We start from the raw sequence: 13,540 nt of genomic DNA, 5'->3' as shown, positions 1-13,540 counted from the left end.
CTTTCCTGGAGCCCCTTTAGGGACTGGAAGGCCGCTCCTATTCCCTTCATTCTTTTCTGCGCAATAAAACCGGGAAAGGAGAAAGGATTGGTACTGTTCCTGGGCCCAAGAGGGATGAGGCGCCCTGGGAACACCAAGGCCGCACAGCCCTGAATTCGCGGGGGTCCCGCCGCCGTCCCCCGCCTCACGCCAGCAGCGACGGCCGCGGCACGACCCCTCCCCAGCCCCTTCCACAGGCGGAGGAGCTGGGACGGAAGAGCCTGTTGGAGCGACCTGGGTACGCCAAGAGGGAGACAAGTGTTGGATGCCAACACGGATGATGGCCCCCGCTCCTCCGGCGTCAGGGTGCGGCCGAGCCCCTCCGCCTCACAACCCCCGCGCCTTCCCGCCGGCGCAGCTCCGGAAGCGACATCTCCCGCCAGGCGCCGCGGCGGCCCGCGCATGCGCGCTGTGGCTGCGCAGGCGCGGGGGAAGAGCGGCGCTGCGGGGGAGGGGAGCGCTGATGCAAGAGGCGAGCGCGGCGGCCGCGGGTAACGGCTGACCGCGTCCCTCCGCGCCCGTCGTTCCGCCCGCCTCCTTCACCGCTCCGCGCCGCTCAGCACCCGGCCGCAGCCATGTCGGGCGACGAGGTGAGACCCGGCTACCGCCCGCCTCGGGGGAGGCGGGCTCGAGGCCTGGGCTGCGGCCGCCGCCATGTGGGCGAGCGGGCCCGAGGCCTGCGCCAGGCAGCGAGCGCGGCCTCCCTCCGCCCTGAGGCCGGGCCGGCGCCTCGCTGCTCGAGGGGTGCGGCGGCACCGGCGCTTGCCCCGTTCCCCGCCGTCCGTGAGCCGGGGAGGCCGCAGCCGCCTCCCGGTGCTTTGGGCGGAGGCCGGGCCGGGGGCTGGCGCCTTCTCCCGGAGCCTTCCCGGCCTCTGCGCGCCGCGGAGCCCCGCCTGGTCCGCGGCTGCGGTCTGGCTCCGCGTACGGTGGGAAGGCCTGAAAGCGGCCCGGAGCTCCCCGTGTGCTGCCGGAGCCCGCCGGTGGCAGAGGTGGGGGCTGGGGAGGAAGGCAGATTTCCCCGCCAGCCCTTCCCCGTCGTGTTTCATGCTCTTCTAACGATACGTAGCGTTCAGTCACTTTACTTGCCACTCTCTCTTTCTGGAGCTTTAATATCTTGTCTTTTAACCCCCAGAGCTAAATAGCAACATCTTAACAACTGATAACTTTGTTTTTTTCCGGATCGATGGCATTTGCTTAGGCGCACTTCAGGGAAGTAGATACATCTGTCTCTGAGAAATTTTTCAAGTGTTGTAGATGCCATGTGTTGGCACCTTTACCAACCTCCTTTCAATTGCTCTCATGGAGAAAGGGAAAGCTTTATGTGTTTGAGGTTGTAAGCACCCTGATGGATGACTGTAGCCTGTGGGAAACTGCACTGGCTGAATCCATGAGTTGGCTGCTTTTGGTCTTGTATCTTCTTTCTGGCGTTGTTTAAAATACCTTTGTGGCATGTTTCCTTCTGAGCAGAGTGATCGCTCTAGCCTTGGAGACAGGCAAGCCATATTTGTCCTATGTAATAAAGGAGAACTAGTATAATCACTAATTACTTTAATGGTAGCTGAGACTGACTTATTCAGCTACTTGAACATCCAGAATGAATGTACTGCGTTTTTACGCCTAATTATGTCCCTGGAACTGCAGCTCTAATGCCTCGATTGTACTCTGGTTGCAGAAATTAGGACCCAGGAATCCTTGCATCAGATGCTTTCTCTCAGGTGATCATAGCACCACAGAGCAGTTCATCTGGAGTTTCCTGGTTTTTATTTGGTTTAAGCATCAGTAAAATTATTTTTCTCGTGTAATGCAAGACATTGTTCTGACACAGAGGTGATATCTGGAATATCTAATATAGTAAAGTTACATCTCTGGATTGCTTTATGTGGCAGACTGACAGAGAATAAAAATGATAACAGGTATTGTGGGGGACTGCGGCGGGTCCGTGGAACCCTTGATTGTGGGAATGGAGTCAGGAGTTGACCTTGCAGAGATTAAAGTATATCCTTGAGAAAGAAGGGAGTAGAAAACATCCTGAGAAGTAAAACAACTTTTAGGTACCAGCTGGGGACTGACAAGATAAGGAGTAGTTTTGATGTTTTGCAAGAGACAACCAATGATATATTGTTATAACAATATGTAACCAATAGTAAAAGAACACGTGTTAAGAAAGAATATATAAGAATATACGTGTGCTAATAAAGGGGGACTGTTACTGCTTGAACTGCTGAAGATTGCTGTCCGTGTCGTTTGTCCGTCTCAACAACAACGACAAGGTATCACAGTTGAACTGTCGCTGTTAGAGCTCCTGGCTTGTGTGTGTGTGAGAGCGAGTGAGCGCACACCCTTCCATAACTTCTGTATATCTGATTGTTAGGAGCCAGGTAGTTTGTTATTAACATTAAGTTGGTGAGACTTTTTAAAGCCAATGGTCCTATAAAGTTGAGGAGGGTGAAGTCACATGAAGACAAATTTGCACCTTAAACTGGTATAGACGTTAAAAAACTTTGTTTTGTTGCTTTGGACTGTAGCTTAAAATTTTCAAAGCTGCGTACAGAATGAAAGTCCCTGCTACAAACATCTACTGTGAGTGCTGCCCAGAAGTGACACAGCAGAGGCAAAACAGGTCCTATTTGCAAGGGGAAGCAGTCCATTAACATCAATTTGCTTTATTAAAAATCCTATTATATTTATATATATATAATCCTACTAAATACCAAAAAGTTCTTCTGGTTCTGTAGTTTTATGAAGCTTCAGAAAATTGTATTAGAGACTGCTGTGTTTTGGGCAGCCGGAGGGTTTAGGTGCAGATTGGTCTTAATAATTTTGCACTCCATTGTAGACGTCAGCTCTGTGTCATGTAAGGATTCCTGACCTAATTTTATCAGTGCAGAGTTCCTGTCTGCTTTGTAGACACGCCTGTGTTTATTCAGACTAACGAAATGGGATTTATTTGTGACCTCTGTTAGAATCCCCAGCATTTGCCACTGTCACAGCAGTTTAGAGTAATATTGGCTTCTGTCTTGAGAGTAGCATTTGGACTGTGAAGCTTTGCTGCTTTCTGCTTCCCCTTCTCCCCCTCCCCCCCCCCCCCCCGCCATTCTTTCACTTTCTCATTTTCTGTAAGTTGGAATTTTCACTGTGTAGGCATTTGAAATACGGAGTAGATATCTGGAGCTGGATGTGAGAAAGAACTGTGTGTTCTACAGAAGAGAAAACTCCATATGGGAATTTGGCTCTGAGAGCAGAAATGGGACAGAAATTATACCCATTTCTATGCAGGAAAAGCATAGGATTTGGTGTATTTGGGCTGGGGGCTACAGGCCCTTCTGTATAGGGCATGCAGGTAGAGTTTTTCAGGGCTTAAGTTGAAGCACTAGGGCACCGCTTATCAAACACACTGAAGAGAGAAAAGGAATTAAGAAATTTCTGAAATGTCTAGCTCAGAAAACAAAACACAGAATAGGCTGATTATCAGGCTGGTTAGTTTATATCCTGACTTGTTATAGCATGTGTGATCAAGCCTCCTGCTTAGTTTTTCTTGAAGCCCTTGATGAACAGAATATTTCAGACATAGACCTCCTTCTCAGGTTGTGGAACTCTTGTATTTGTTCCCTGAGAGCAGTTGGCATGTTATGACTAGGTCTAAACTTTGCAGAAGCTTGGCTTGAGCCGACAGGATGGAGTGGACCTTCAGAGCAGTGCTCTCTTCAAGGCCAGCGACATAGTTTTAATGCTGAAAAAAATAATAATATCTCCTGCGTCCTTGTGTGTTAACTTCAGTTTAGTGTGGTACAACTGAAGATGCGTTCTGTCTCTTGTAGACACAAGGTATGGTTTGTGGTGGGTCAGGATGAAAGATGTCTTTTTCTTCGCAAAGGGAAGGGTGATTTGAGGCAGGTGGGCTGGTTCCTTCTTCGAAATTATTGCACCCGATTTAAGCATAGTCTTATGTTTGCTTAATCATGGGGAAAGACGGGAAACTTCAGACATTGCAAAGCTGTTTCTTGTGAAATGAGTCATGGTCTCAGAAATGGTGTTTATGTGCTTGTTACCAAAGCTGTGGACTCTTGCTGATGCAGGCAGCTCTCCTTCTGTTTCAGCAGAGCCTGGAGGTTCCGAGAGGAAGCCGGCAGACAGTGTAACCGGTTGGGCACATTCCTTGATTACTGTGCATTACAAGAGCATGATTCATACATGTCTCTAAGTGTTAGAGGGAGGCCCTCTGACAGAGCTTTTTTGAACATCGTTCCAGCGCAGTGTGTACAACTAAAGACACTTCAGCAGTTTGAAAGCCTCAAGCTTTACTGTCCTCTATATGTGGATGCTTTTGTGATGCTGTGCTTCAAACTCCCACATGTGCAGCTTACTGCCTTTTAGTAGAGCCTTTATGAAACGTGTAAATTCCAGAAAATTGGAAGAATATCACAAGAATATCATGTGTAGGAGAATTAAGAAGTGTGAGGAAAAAATTGCTTCGTGGGGGGGAGGGAAACTGCCAAACTTACAGAGAGTAACAAAACAAGAAGTTGGAGAACTGCTCCTTTGATGAAGTGGTGGTATTTTCATGCGTGAGGGTGCTCATGATGTGGGATTTTAACTGTCTGTGAGAACACGCTTCAAATACTAGGTAAGAAAAACTGGAGGAAGAGTCTCATTAAGTGACTAAAACTGGTTGATGTATTAAATATGTACTATGGTGTGAAAGTATGGCCAGATGTATGTAACAAAAGTGACCTATAGCTGTGATGTCAAACTTGCATCTTAAGTGAAAACAGGAAGAAGCGTTTCTGTGTTGGAAAAATGAAGAGCTTGTGTGTTAAATACCTCAGGTCTGTGGATCATGAATAGGTTAAAAGTGAGTTTTGGGTTTAGCACCTTCTTCACAGTCAGACTGGGGGAACTAAGCTGCTTTGCTGGCTACAGAACTCATTAACAGCTCTTAATCACTTGGTCTCTGAGGTTCAGTTTCCCACTGTGAGGGAAAAGGATGAGACCTTTGCTGTTTCGTAGTGTTGAGAGCTGATACAGGTCTTGCTGTATCACCAGCCCCTTCCACGTTTCTCCCTAGTCCAGAGCATTCTTATTGAGAGAGTTGTTGGTAAATCTTGCCTTTTAATGAATCTGGAAATTAATGTGTCTCACGAGTGGAAGTACAAAGTAAAGCTGACGTAATCAGGCTCTGTGGTAGAGATGTGCATGAATTTTTTTCTGAGGCTGAGTGTGGTTCAGTGATTTCTTTGCATGGTCTTACTTCAAAATTTGAGTCCATAATGATAATGAAATGGAGAAGCAGCCGGTAGCTAGTCTGCCAGAGATTCACAGCTTTCGTACACTTTCAGCTGAACTACTACATAGATGGCAGGAAACTCAGACTATGATAGGAAAAGTAACAGAAGCTCTAAACTGTCAGGCATTCTGCTCCTGTGATTGGTCACATCAGTTATGCCCTGGGACAAGATAAATGATGTTTTTGAAAAAGCTTGTGAAATCACTGTTTTGAGTCAGCTCACTTCTATTGCATTGTTACAGATCCAGAAAAATCCCTAGTTGAGATTGAAGCCAAGGAACAGTTTGGGTAACTGAAGGAACACTGAGAGAAACTTAAAACTTTTTATAAATATTAAACGGTAGGAGATTTATTATGCTGCTAAGGAACTCTTGACTTTTACAGATGATTTTCGATCCCACTATGAGCAAGAAGAAGAAGAAAAAGAAGAAGCCTTTTATGTTGGATGAGGAAGGAGGGGACACGCAAGCAGAAGAGACTCAGCAATCAGAAACAAAAGAAGTTGAACCAGAGCCAACAGAAGACAAAGATGTTGAAGCAGACGAAGAAGACGGCAGGAAGAAGGGTAAAGTGAATCCACGTAGATAAACTCTCAAAGGTAGTCCTGAATTTTGAGACTACAAGCCCCATTTCAAGGATTTGGCATCACAGTGTGTAATGCTGGGGGCTCAGGTTTGTTTAGAGGCCTGTTTGGAGGGTGTATTCCCCTCCTGCCTGAAATCACATTCACAGACATCCAGCATTTATATGTAAATGACACTTTCCTGACTGACTCGCGGTCTTTTGTGTGAGACAATGAAAAGAGAAATCACTGAAATAGTTAGCATGAAATTCTATGTCTTGTACGTGCAGTTGTTGCAATAATTCCACAATTATGGCTGGTTTTCCTTTGAACAATTAAACGATGGTGTGATAACAGAGAAATGGTTAAAAGGCTTCTAGTTTTCAGACATTCTGTGAATGTGATAACTAGAGTGTTCTTCGGCATCTTTCAGGAAATAAGCTTGCGATTGTGTATATAACCTTAATTTCTAAATTGAGGCCAATGTCATTTCAAGATGACCCGATTCAGGGAATGCCGTTGACTTAAATCCAGTTTGTTGATAAAATTGGCTCCTGCAGCAGACCAAAGAAACTATACCTTTCTACTGGGTTTTCACGTTTTTCAGGCATCTCTACTATAATTTCAAAGGTGGCTAGTTTCTCTTGTACAGCAGAAAGAAAGATTAAGCGCTTAAAAAATAAGAAAATGCAGTTAGAAGATGCAGAAACTGTAAAATATTTATCTGTAGGGGCTACAGATAATTGCCTATTTCTTAGTGTAATGTTTTGAAGATTTGAAGGTAAATTAGAAAACCTTACTTTCTAAACTGTTTCTACAGTTATACTTCTTTTGGCAATTCTTTTATTTTTTTAGATGCAACAGATGACCTGGATGATTTAAATTTCTTCAATCAAAAGAAGAAGAAGAAAAAAACAAAAAAGATATTTGATATAGATGAAGCAGAAGAAGGTGTAAAGGTTTGTTTCCATAACCAGGCCATCTTGTCCAGGGCTGAAAACTTCCTTGCTTTCCTTTTCTGGGGGTTGGCAGGGCAGGAGTTGTTTCCAGTCTGTCGTTGTGTCTTAGTGCAGTTAGTAACGAAACTGTGAATATATAGAAATAGCAGTGAAACAGTGTCTTTCATATGTAGTAGGTTGTGCTGAACACGTTGCTCCTGCATGGCTTTTTGCCCAGAAATGAAAAAATCTAACTCATCTGCACAGCAAGCAAGTAATTCTGCAGTCTGTAGTGAGGGCTGACTGGCATCAAGGTTAGTTGTCTTCTGAGCTAAGAAAAGTAAACGGATGTCAGAAGCCACACACAGAATAGTCCTCTACAGGCCAGCCCTTCAAATAAAGGGTATATATGCACTAAGAAATCTGTTTTTACTGTGGTGTTTTCTTTAGAAATGATTGGCTGCTGCTCTGTGTTCTAGAAGGTGTGCAAGATATTTTTATTCTTCTCAAGTTTTGTTCCAAGTCATGTTTTTGTATCGCGTGTCAATGTAACTGCCAAGCCCAGAGAGCGGGAGGACAGAGAGCAGCTATGTTGTTACATGTAAACCCCTTCTTTAGATTCTGCCTTTTGGGCAAAAAAATGTCCTTCTGCTCTGCCCCAGACAGGCAAAATGCTTGCTTTGTGTTCTCTACATGTGCAGAATTGTGCTAACAAATCAGAGTAGCCACAGGTAGCTCAGCTTTGCCTTTCCTTATTGCCTGGCGTGTAGGGTCTTTTCTTCCCTTGTGCCCTAAAATGACTGATACTTTTAGGCAAGTATAGCGTGACCTTGTGCTTGATCAGCCAGAAATTAGACCAGAAGATAAAAATCTAGCCCTGCTTTGTGGTAGTCGTGCAGTGCTCTCTTCAACACACTTTAGTTCCGTTCTTATCTGTTATGTTTCAGGATTATGGTGGATGTTACTGGTATTCTTCTAGTTTAGTGTGCTACTAGTGCTATTTCTATTGCTGTGCAATGGAGATTGGGGTTTAATACTGTAAACTATAGTCTTATTATTTCTCTGCAGGACTTGAAAATTGAAGGAGATGTGCCGGAGGCGGTAGAACCTGAAGATGACCTTGATATCATGCTGGGCAATAAAAAGAAGAAAAAGAAGAATGTGAAGTTCCCAGATGAAGATGAGATGATGGAGAAGGATGAAGGTAAAAGTATAACCTGGTTCAATGGGATGCTGAAAGTGCAGTCCATGTTGTAGGTGAATAAGTTCTGTTCAAGTGCCTTTTTTGTTTCAAATTTCATTTTGTTACCTTTACGACTGTATTATTTGTCAGAAAAATATTCTGTAAAAGCACTGTATAAATTTGCCGTAAGTGCTGGTGTCCCTCATAGGCAGACAGAGAAGAGTCGTCTCCATGTATTTGTGGAATCTTCTTTGGTACACTTTTTAGGAATGGTGTGAGCACACGGTTAAAGAACGTTTCTTTTCTTAATGAATACCAAACAACTTTCTTTACAGCTTTTGAGGATGAAGATAGCAAAAAAGATGATGGAATTTCTTTTAGCCTTCAGTCGGGACCTGCATGGGCAGGTTCAGAAAGGGACTACACATATGACGAGGTAATGTCCAAAGGACTTTTAAAAAAACATTTTCCATGTTGATGTGCATCAGTAGAGCAGGGCCTTATGCTTATATGTCCTATTTCTAACTGAAAATTAAAGGACTCGTAGTCAGAAGCTTATAAAAAAAATGACAAAGCACATCTTCTATCACAGTTAATTTTCATACAGAGCAATATTAGTGGTAATTAAAACACCTCTGCAAACAGGCTGAGGTACTTGTAGATCATGAAATACACCCTTGGGGAAACAGCTTTTATATTTTGCATTTATCAGAATATTTTTTTTAAGTGTGTTTTCAAAAGCATATGGAGAAATGTTCATGGGCAAAGACTGTCTAATATTAATTGTGAATGCTGTTTCAAGTTTTTTTCAAAGTGATGCCCTTCATTAGAGAAATGCAAGATATTCATGTTGATGTGAATCCCTTCTTTTTGCAGTTGCTCAATAGAGTATTTAACATCATGCGAGAAAAAAACCCGGATATGGTAGCTGGAGAAAAACGAAAATTTGTCATGAAGCCTCCACAGGTTGTAAGAGTAGGGACCAAGAAAACATCTTTTGTCAACTTCACAGATATCTGCAAATTGTAAGTTTCCTCTTTAGATTTCCTGGGAGCAGCAGATAAATGCCCTTTTCTCTGCTGTTGGCTGTGGTGTTGAATGCATGCTTTCTGGCAAAAGGCTGTGGCAAACCAGAAGTCAATTGAAAGCTATTTAAATCATACTGCTATTTCAGTCCTCTACATTTTTTTCTGTGAGAAGATATTTATGAAGATGATTCATTGGGATAATTTCTTATTTTATTCTTAAGTTATGAAAATGGTAGGCGTGTTACATTCAGTCCTCATGGACTGAAACTAAACCTATTGGTTTTGAGTTCACTGGCTTCTGTCAAGCCTGTAGTTGGGTCACCAGTGATATTTATTAGCAAGTCTTGGGCAGGGGCGTGGGGAAAGTTCTTTCTAATTTGAGTTGACTACAAAGAATATTCTCTTGGTAAATGGTATGGGGTTCAGTAATATTTTCCACTGTTTTCTGCAGTGCTTTCTGTGTATTTATTATTTCCTGTGAAGGCAGTTCTATTCTTTGTGGGCACTTGCGGGAATGCAGATCTGATTTGTTTCATAAGTGTGCCAGAAAACAGTCCTGATGAAATCATACTGAGGATCTGGGTAGTATACTAAAGTGAATTTTTAATGGTAGCTTGAAACACTTTTTTTGAGGGACTGGCGGGGGGAATGGGAAAATAAGAATGGAAAATCTCAACTAGAAAACTTATTGTCAATAGTTATTCTAATTGTGAGTTTGGTTTGTGGGGGGATGCTGGCGTGTTTTTTTGTGTCCCTAGTCAGTGTCTGCCTGAGCTCTCTGGTGCAGACCCTGTGGCAATGATTTTGCCACTTTTAAACTTAGTAATTTAAGATTGTTTTAGCCTGCCAGTCCTGTATGAATATCAGATTTCTCTAAAGGGGGGAGGTTAAACATATCCTTACTTTATTTTTAGATTACATCGTCAGCCAAAACATCTTCTGGCATTTTTGTTGGCAGAATTGGGTACAAGGTAAGGCTACTGGGCTACGTATGTAGGAAGCAATGGCAACATAGTTGACGTTGTCTGATCAAAAAATAAAATTCTTGGGTTTAGGTCTGTTTATACAGACCTGCTTGAACATCAGGCTTTTCTTCCCTGCACATAGATGCTGTGCTGGGGGATTGAGAGATACCGTCTTAGAGAAAAGAAAAATAAAAACATTCAACTCCATCAGAATAGCTCGAAGAGGATCTTATTAGTCATATTATACCTTATTAGGGAGTTGTCTTGGTCACTTCTGTGGGATAAGCAGGTCTTAATTCTCAATTCTGTAAAAGTTCTTATGTTTGGGTAACCTAACTCTGAGGCTGGTCTCTGCCAGAGTTTGCTTTTGCTGCAAACTGAGGGTAGTGAGGGTTGTGCTTGAGCAAAACTTCCTGTAGGTTTTCGGGTGCCTTCAGAATTTTGCATTTTTTTCCACAAAGTAGTTCTGGCTTACTCTTATCTTGAAGAATGCATCATTATTTTGCTTCGCGTTCCTGACTTGTTTTAATGCTTGATGTCTTCTGCAAATCAAATACTTAATTTTTCTTTTAAATTAGTGGCTCAATAGATGGTAACAACCAACTTGTAATCAAAGGAAGGTTCCAGCAAAAACAGATAGAAAATGTCTTGAGAAGATATATCAGTAAGTATAACTCCCCTTTCCCACAACAGATTTCTGTTGGAGACGTTTTGATGACCAGTGGTCGATGTACGGCCCACACGTGTGTGCGCTGTGAAGGTTCTGTGCTAAGCAACTACAACTTTGCTGCAGTTTTATAATGGGATAATGCACCTACAGGTGGTTCTACCATGGTTATAATAAGCACATAGGGCGTACCCTCTCCTGGCACTAAAACATGCCAAGGAAAACAGTAAGGGCATTTGAGAGTTGCTTGTTTTCATCTGACTTCTTGGCTTTGAAGACTTGGAAAATAACAGTAATCGTTAATTTTAAACTCTGTTGTACATGCTAATTAATAAGTATAGTGTGCCTGCTGCTTGTCAAAGGACTTGCAGATTATATGTAACAAAAAATACTGCTTTAGTGTCGTGTGTGTACAAGAGCTGCTGACATCTGGGAATGCTGTTTCAGCAGAGGAAGTTACGGAACACCAGTGGGAAGTCTTAACCGGTGGTTACTATTTTTAAAACCCCAGTGTCAGTGCATAATGTGCCATATGAAACCTAGTCTTTATTAACCGGGGAACTGGGGGGAATTTTAGGTTGCCTCAACCTCTGTGGTTTTAACATTAAGCCGCTTCTAAGTTGGTAGATGCATTTGAACAGCCTTTCAAGACAACTGTTAAACTGAGGAAGTGGTGATTTGTCCACTGATAATGTATTATCTTTTAACTGTGACTTCATTCCTTTCCTGCAGAGGAGTATGTCACCTGTCACACGTGTCGGTCACCAGACACGATCCTACAGAAGGACACCAGGTTATATTTCTTGCAGTGTGAGACCTGCCACTCTCGCTGCTCCGTCGCCAGCATCAAAACTGGTTTCCAGGCTGTCACAGGCAAGAGAGCACAGCTCCGTGCCAAAGCTAACTAGTTTGCTAATCAACACTGGATTTTGCAAAGTGTTCTGGGGAGATATGACTGGACAGGTTTACAATCGGAATGGATTTATCATTGTATTAAAACAAGATTGTAAAAAACGACAAGAAATTTGGCTTTTGATCGATTGGTCTGTGAAATCCTTGCAAGATGCAGATCCTCAAGCTGTTCACATACATTTGCTCATTGAATATATTTTACCAACTGTAAGGAACGTGATGGGAAAGGAGGTGCTTTTTAATCCGTTCAGACTTCTGTAAAACACAAGATAAATTAAAGATACTATAACAGTGAGTGTCTTTGATTTGGATTTTTCCTTCAGTTTCCTCTCTACACGGTTCATGGGAATAGTTGGCTTCTTGTTCTGCAGATCATGTCACTGAACTATGTCCGAGACACAGCATAAAAGTTTAAGATAAAGGTTGTTTTGCTTTTACGTAACAAGCTTATTTTTAGTTAGGCTGTCACTAACCAGTTACAAAGTCACGGGGATGATACACCAACGTGAGAACGGCTCATGCTTTTATTGCCACATTTATACGGGAAGGTATTTTGCACAGAAAGTGACATCAGGACATGTCGGTAGTGCTTAATGGGGCAGAATGGAGCTCTGAGAGCGTTCAGACGCCATATTGATGCTGAATCTTAACCTAGAATCAATCAACTGTACTGTGAGCTTTCATAGCGTCATAATACTAAATTTTGCAATTTCTAATAGAGAAATGTTTATATTTCTGAAGTCCTGCACTCTTCACCACTTTAAAAAGAACCTAACTAAATGCAGCCAAGAAAAAAAAAAGATAAAGGTAACATCATATGGTGGCTGCAACACACTGTCTTATAGAAATCTTGAATTTACAGAAGATACTGCCAAGTAGTTTGAGTTCCGAATTAACACAGGATGCTTTTTGATCGTAACTTGCACTTCTCTAGCGGTCGGTACTGGCGATCTCTCAGGGACACCCATAGTGCTGTCCTAACGAGTTTGTTCTAGTGCTGTAGAAATTGTTACAGCTGCCAAGTACAAAGATGCAAATGGGGAGTGAAATCCCTCCTGAGTGCTGTAAGGGAGGGGAAGATTTTCATTTAATTGCCAAAATGGCCCAGGGTGAGGATAAGGTGTAGTAGCTTAGGACCCGGGGCACCCATCCCTGTGGGAAAGGGGAGTCCCCTCTTCCCTGGAGAAATGGTGATGGTTCTGAATGCAATTCATCAAATCGCAGAAACTGAAGGGTTTCTACCTAAAGTTTTAATCTTTGTATGTATGTTAACACAGAACACTGTCTCGCTGGGAAGTCACTCACTTGCTATTTGAAAACTTGACAGCGCTGTAAGGCAAAAATCAAGGTTTTATGGTTGGTTTCTTCAAAGCATTTTGGGTTTCAAGTGAGCTATGACAAATGTTGGATGTATCTTTGAGTGAATAAAGCCAGGATCAGTGCCTCTTGTAACAGTACTGTTGTAGTCTTGTTTTTTCCTCTAGCAAACAGGCATTCTCCTCTTGGAAGTAAAACTTTTTGGAGAAGTGCTAGTTGCCTTTTTGTTTCAGTGACTTGCTGTTGGGACATACTGAAAGAGCTGGAGAACAATGATACTTTATATTTTTAAATGCTTGCTTTTTCCTGGATTAAATATCTTTAACGTACTTTAAAATAATACAGTATGGCCTTGAGCTGGTGCTTTATTTTAGTTCATTAAATACAAAATCTGACTTCAGTATGTTTACATCGGAAAGATGAAGTTAAGAAAGAAATAAATGATTGTTCAAACTCATCTTCTATGAGCTCTCTTGGCTCACGGGAGCTTTATAGGTGATGTATTTGGAGCATGTGCATGAAATCCTGAAGGCGTTGGTTTTGATGACTAATAGTTGAGTGAAACATCTTGAGCTGTAAACTCCACCTGTGGAATAACCTCAGTGGTGCACAGTGTCTTGTGTTTCTAGGAGCAGATATTAGTTA

General features: G+C 42.7%; 1 protein-coding gene across 3 annotated transcripts; it reads left to right on the top strand.

The window, feature by feature from the left end:
- Positions 1 to 433: 433 nt before the first annotated feature.
- EIF2S2 (eukaryotic translation initiation factor 2 subunit beta) lies at positions 434 to 13,228 on the top strand. Of its 3 annotated transcripts, none has more exons than XM_074157372.1 (9): positions 434 to 629; positions 5,708 to 5,888; positions 6,741 to 6,844; positions 7,892 to 8,027; positions 8,342 to 8,442; positions 8,883 to 9,031; positions 9,949 to 10,005; positions 10,578 to 10,663; positions 11,399 to 13,228. In XM_074157372.1, exons 1-9 carry the CDS (start codon positions 615 to 617, stop codon positions 11,572 to 11,574), a joined length of 1,005 nt encoding a protein of 334 aa, XP_074013473.1. In that variant the 5' UTR covers positions 434 to 614; the 3' UTR covers positions 11,575 to 13,228. The 3 variants fall into 3 exon arrangements, with proteins under 3 accessions (XP_074013473.1, XP_074013475.1, XP_074013474.1); XM_074157373.1 differs by having other exon boundaries at positions 478 to 629; positions 6,750 to 6,844; positions 11,399 to 13,033; XM_074157374.1 differs by lacking the exon at positions 9,949 to 10,005 and having other exon boundaries at positions 467 to 629; positions 11,399 to 13,027.
- The last annotated feature ends 312 nt before the right edge of the window (positions 13,229 to 13,540 follow it).

The sequence above is a fragment of the Numenius arquata genome, chromosome 12 (genome assembly GCF_964106895.1).
Source record: "Numenius arquata chromosome 12, bNumArq3.hap1.1, whole genome shotgun sequence".
NCBI classification, from domain to species: Eukaryota; Metazoa; Chordata; class Aves; order Charadriiformes; family Scolopacidae; genus Numenius; species Numenius arquata.
Note: the sequence above shows the minus strand (reverse complement) of the source record. Positions and strands in the feature narration are given on the sequence as shown.

What these genes read in the sequence shown, in the direction of transcription:
- EIF2S2 (XM_074157372.1), top strand. An exon ending in AGAAGACGGCAGGAAGAAGG is followed by an intron (nt 5,889 to 6,740) that starts GTAAAGTGAATC and finishes TTATTTTTTTAG; the next exon opens with ATGCAACAGATGACCTGGAT. An exon ending in TGTCTTGAGAAGATATATCA is followed by an intron (nt 10,664 to 11,398) that starts GTAAGTATAACT and finishes CCTTTCCTGCAG; the next exon opens with AGGAGTATGTCACCTGTCAC.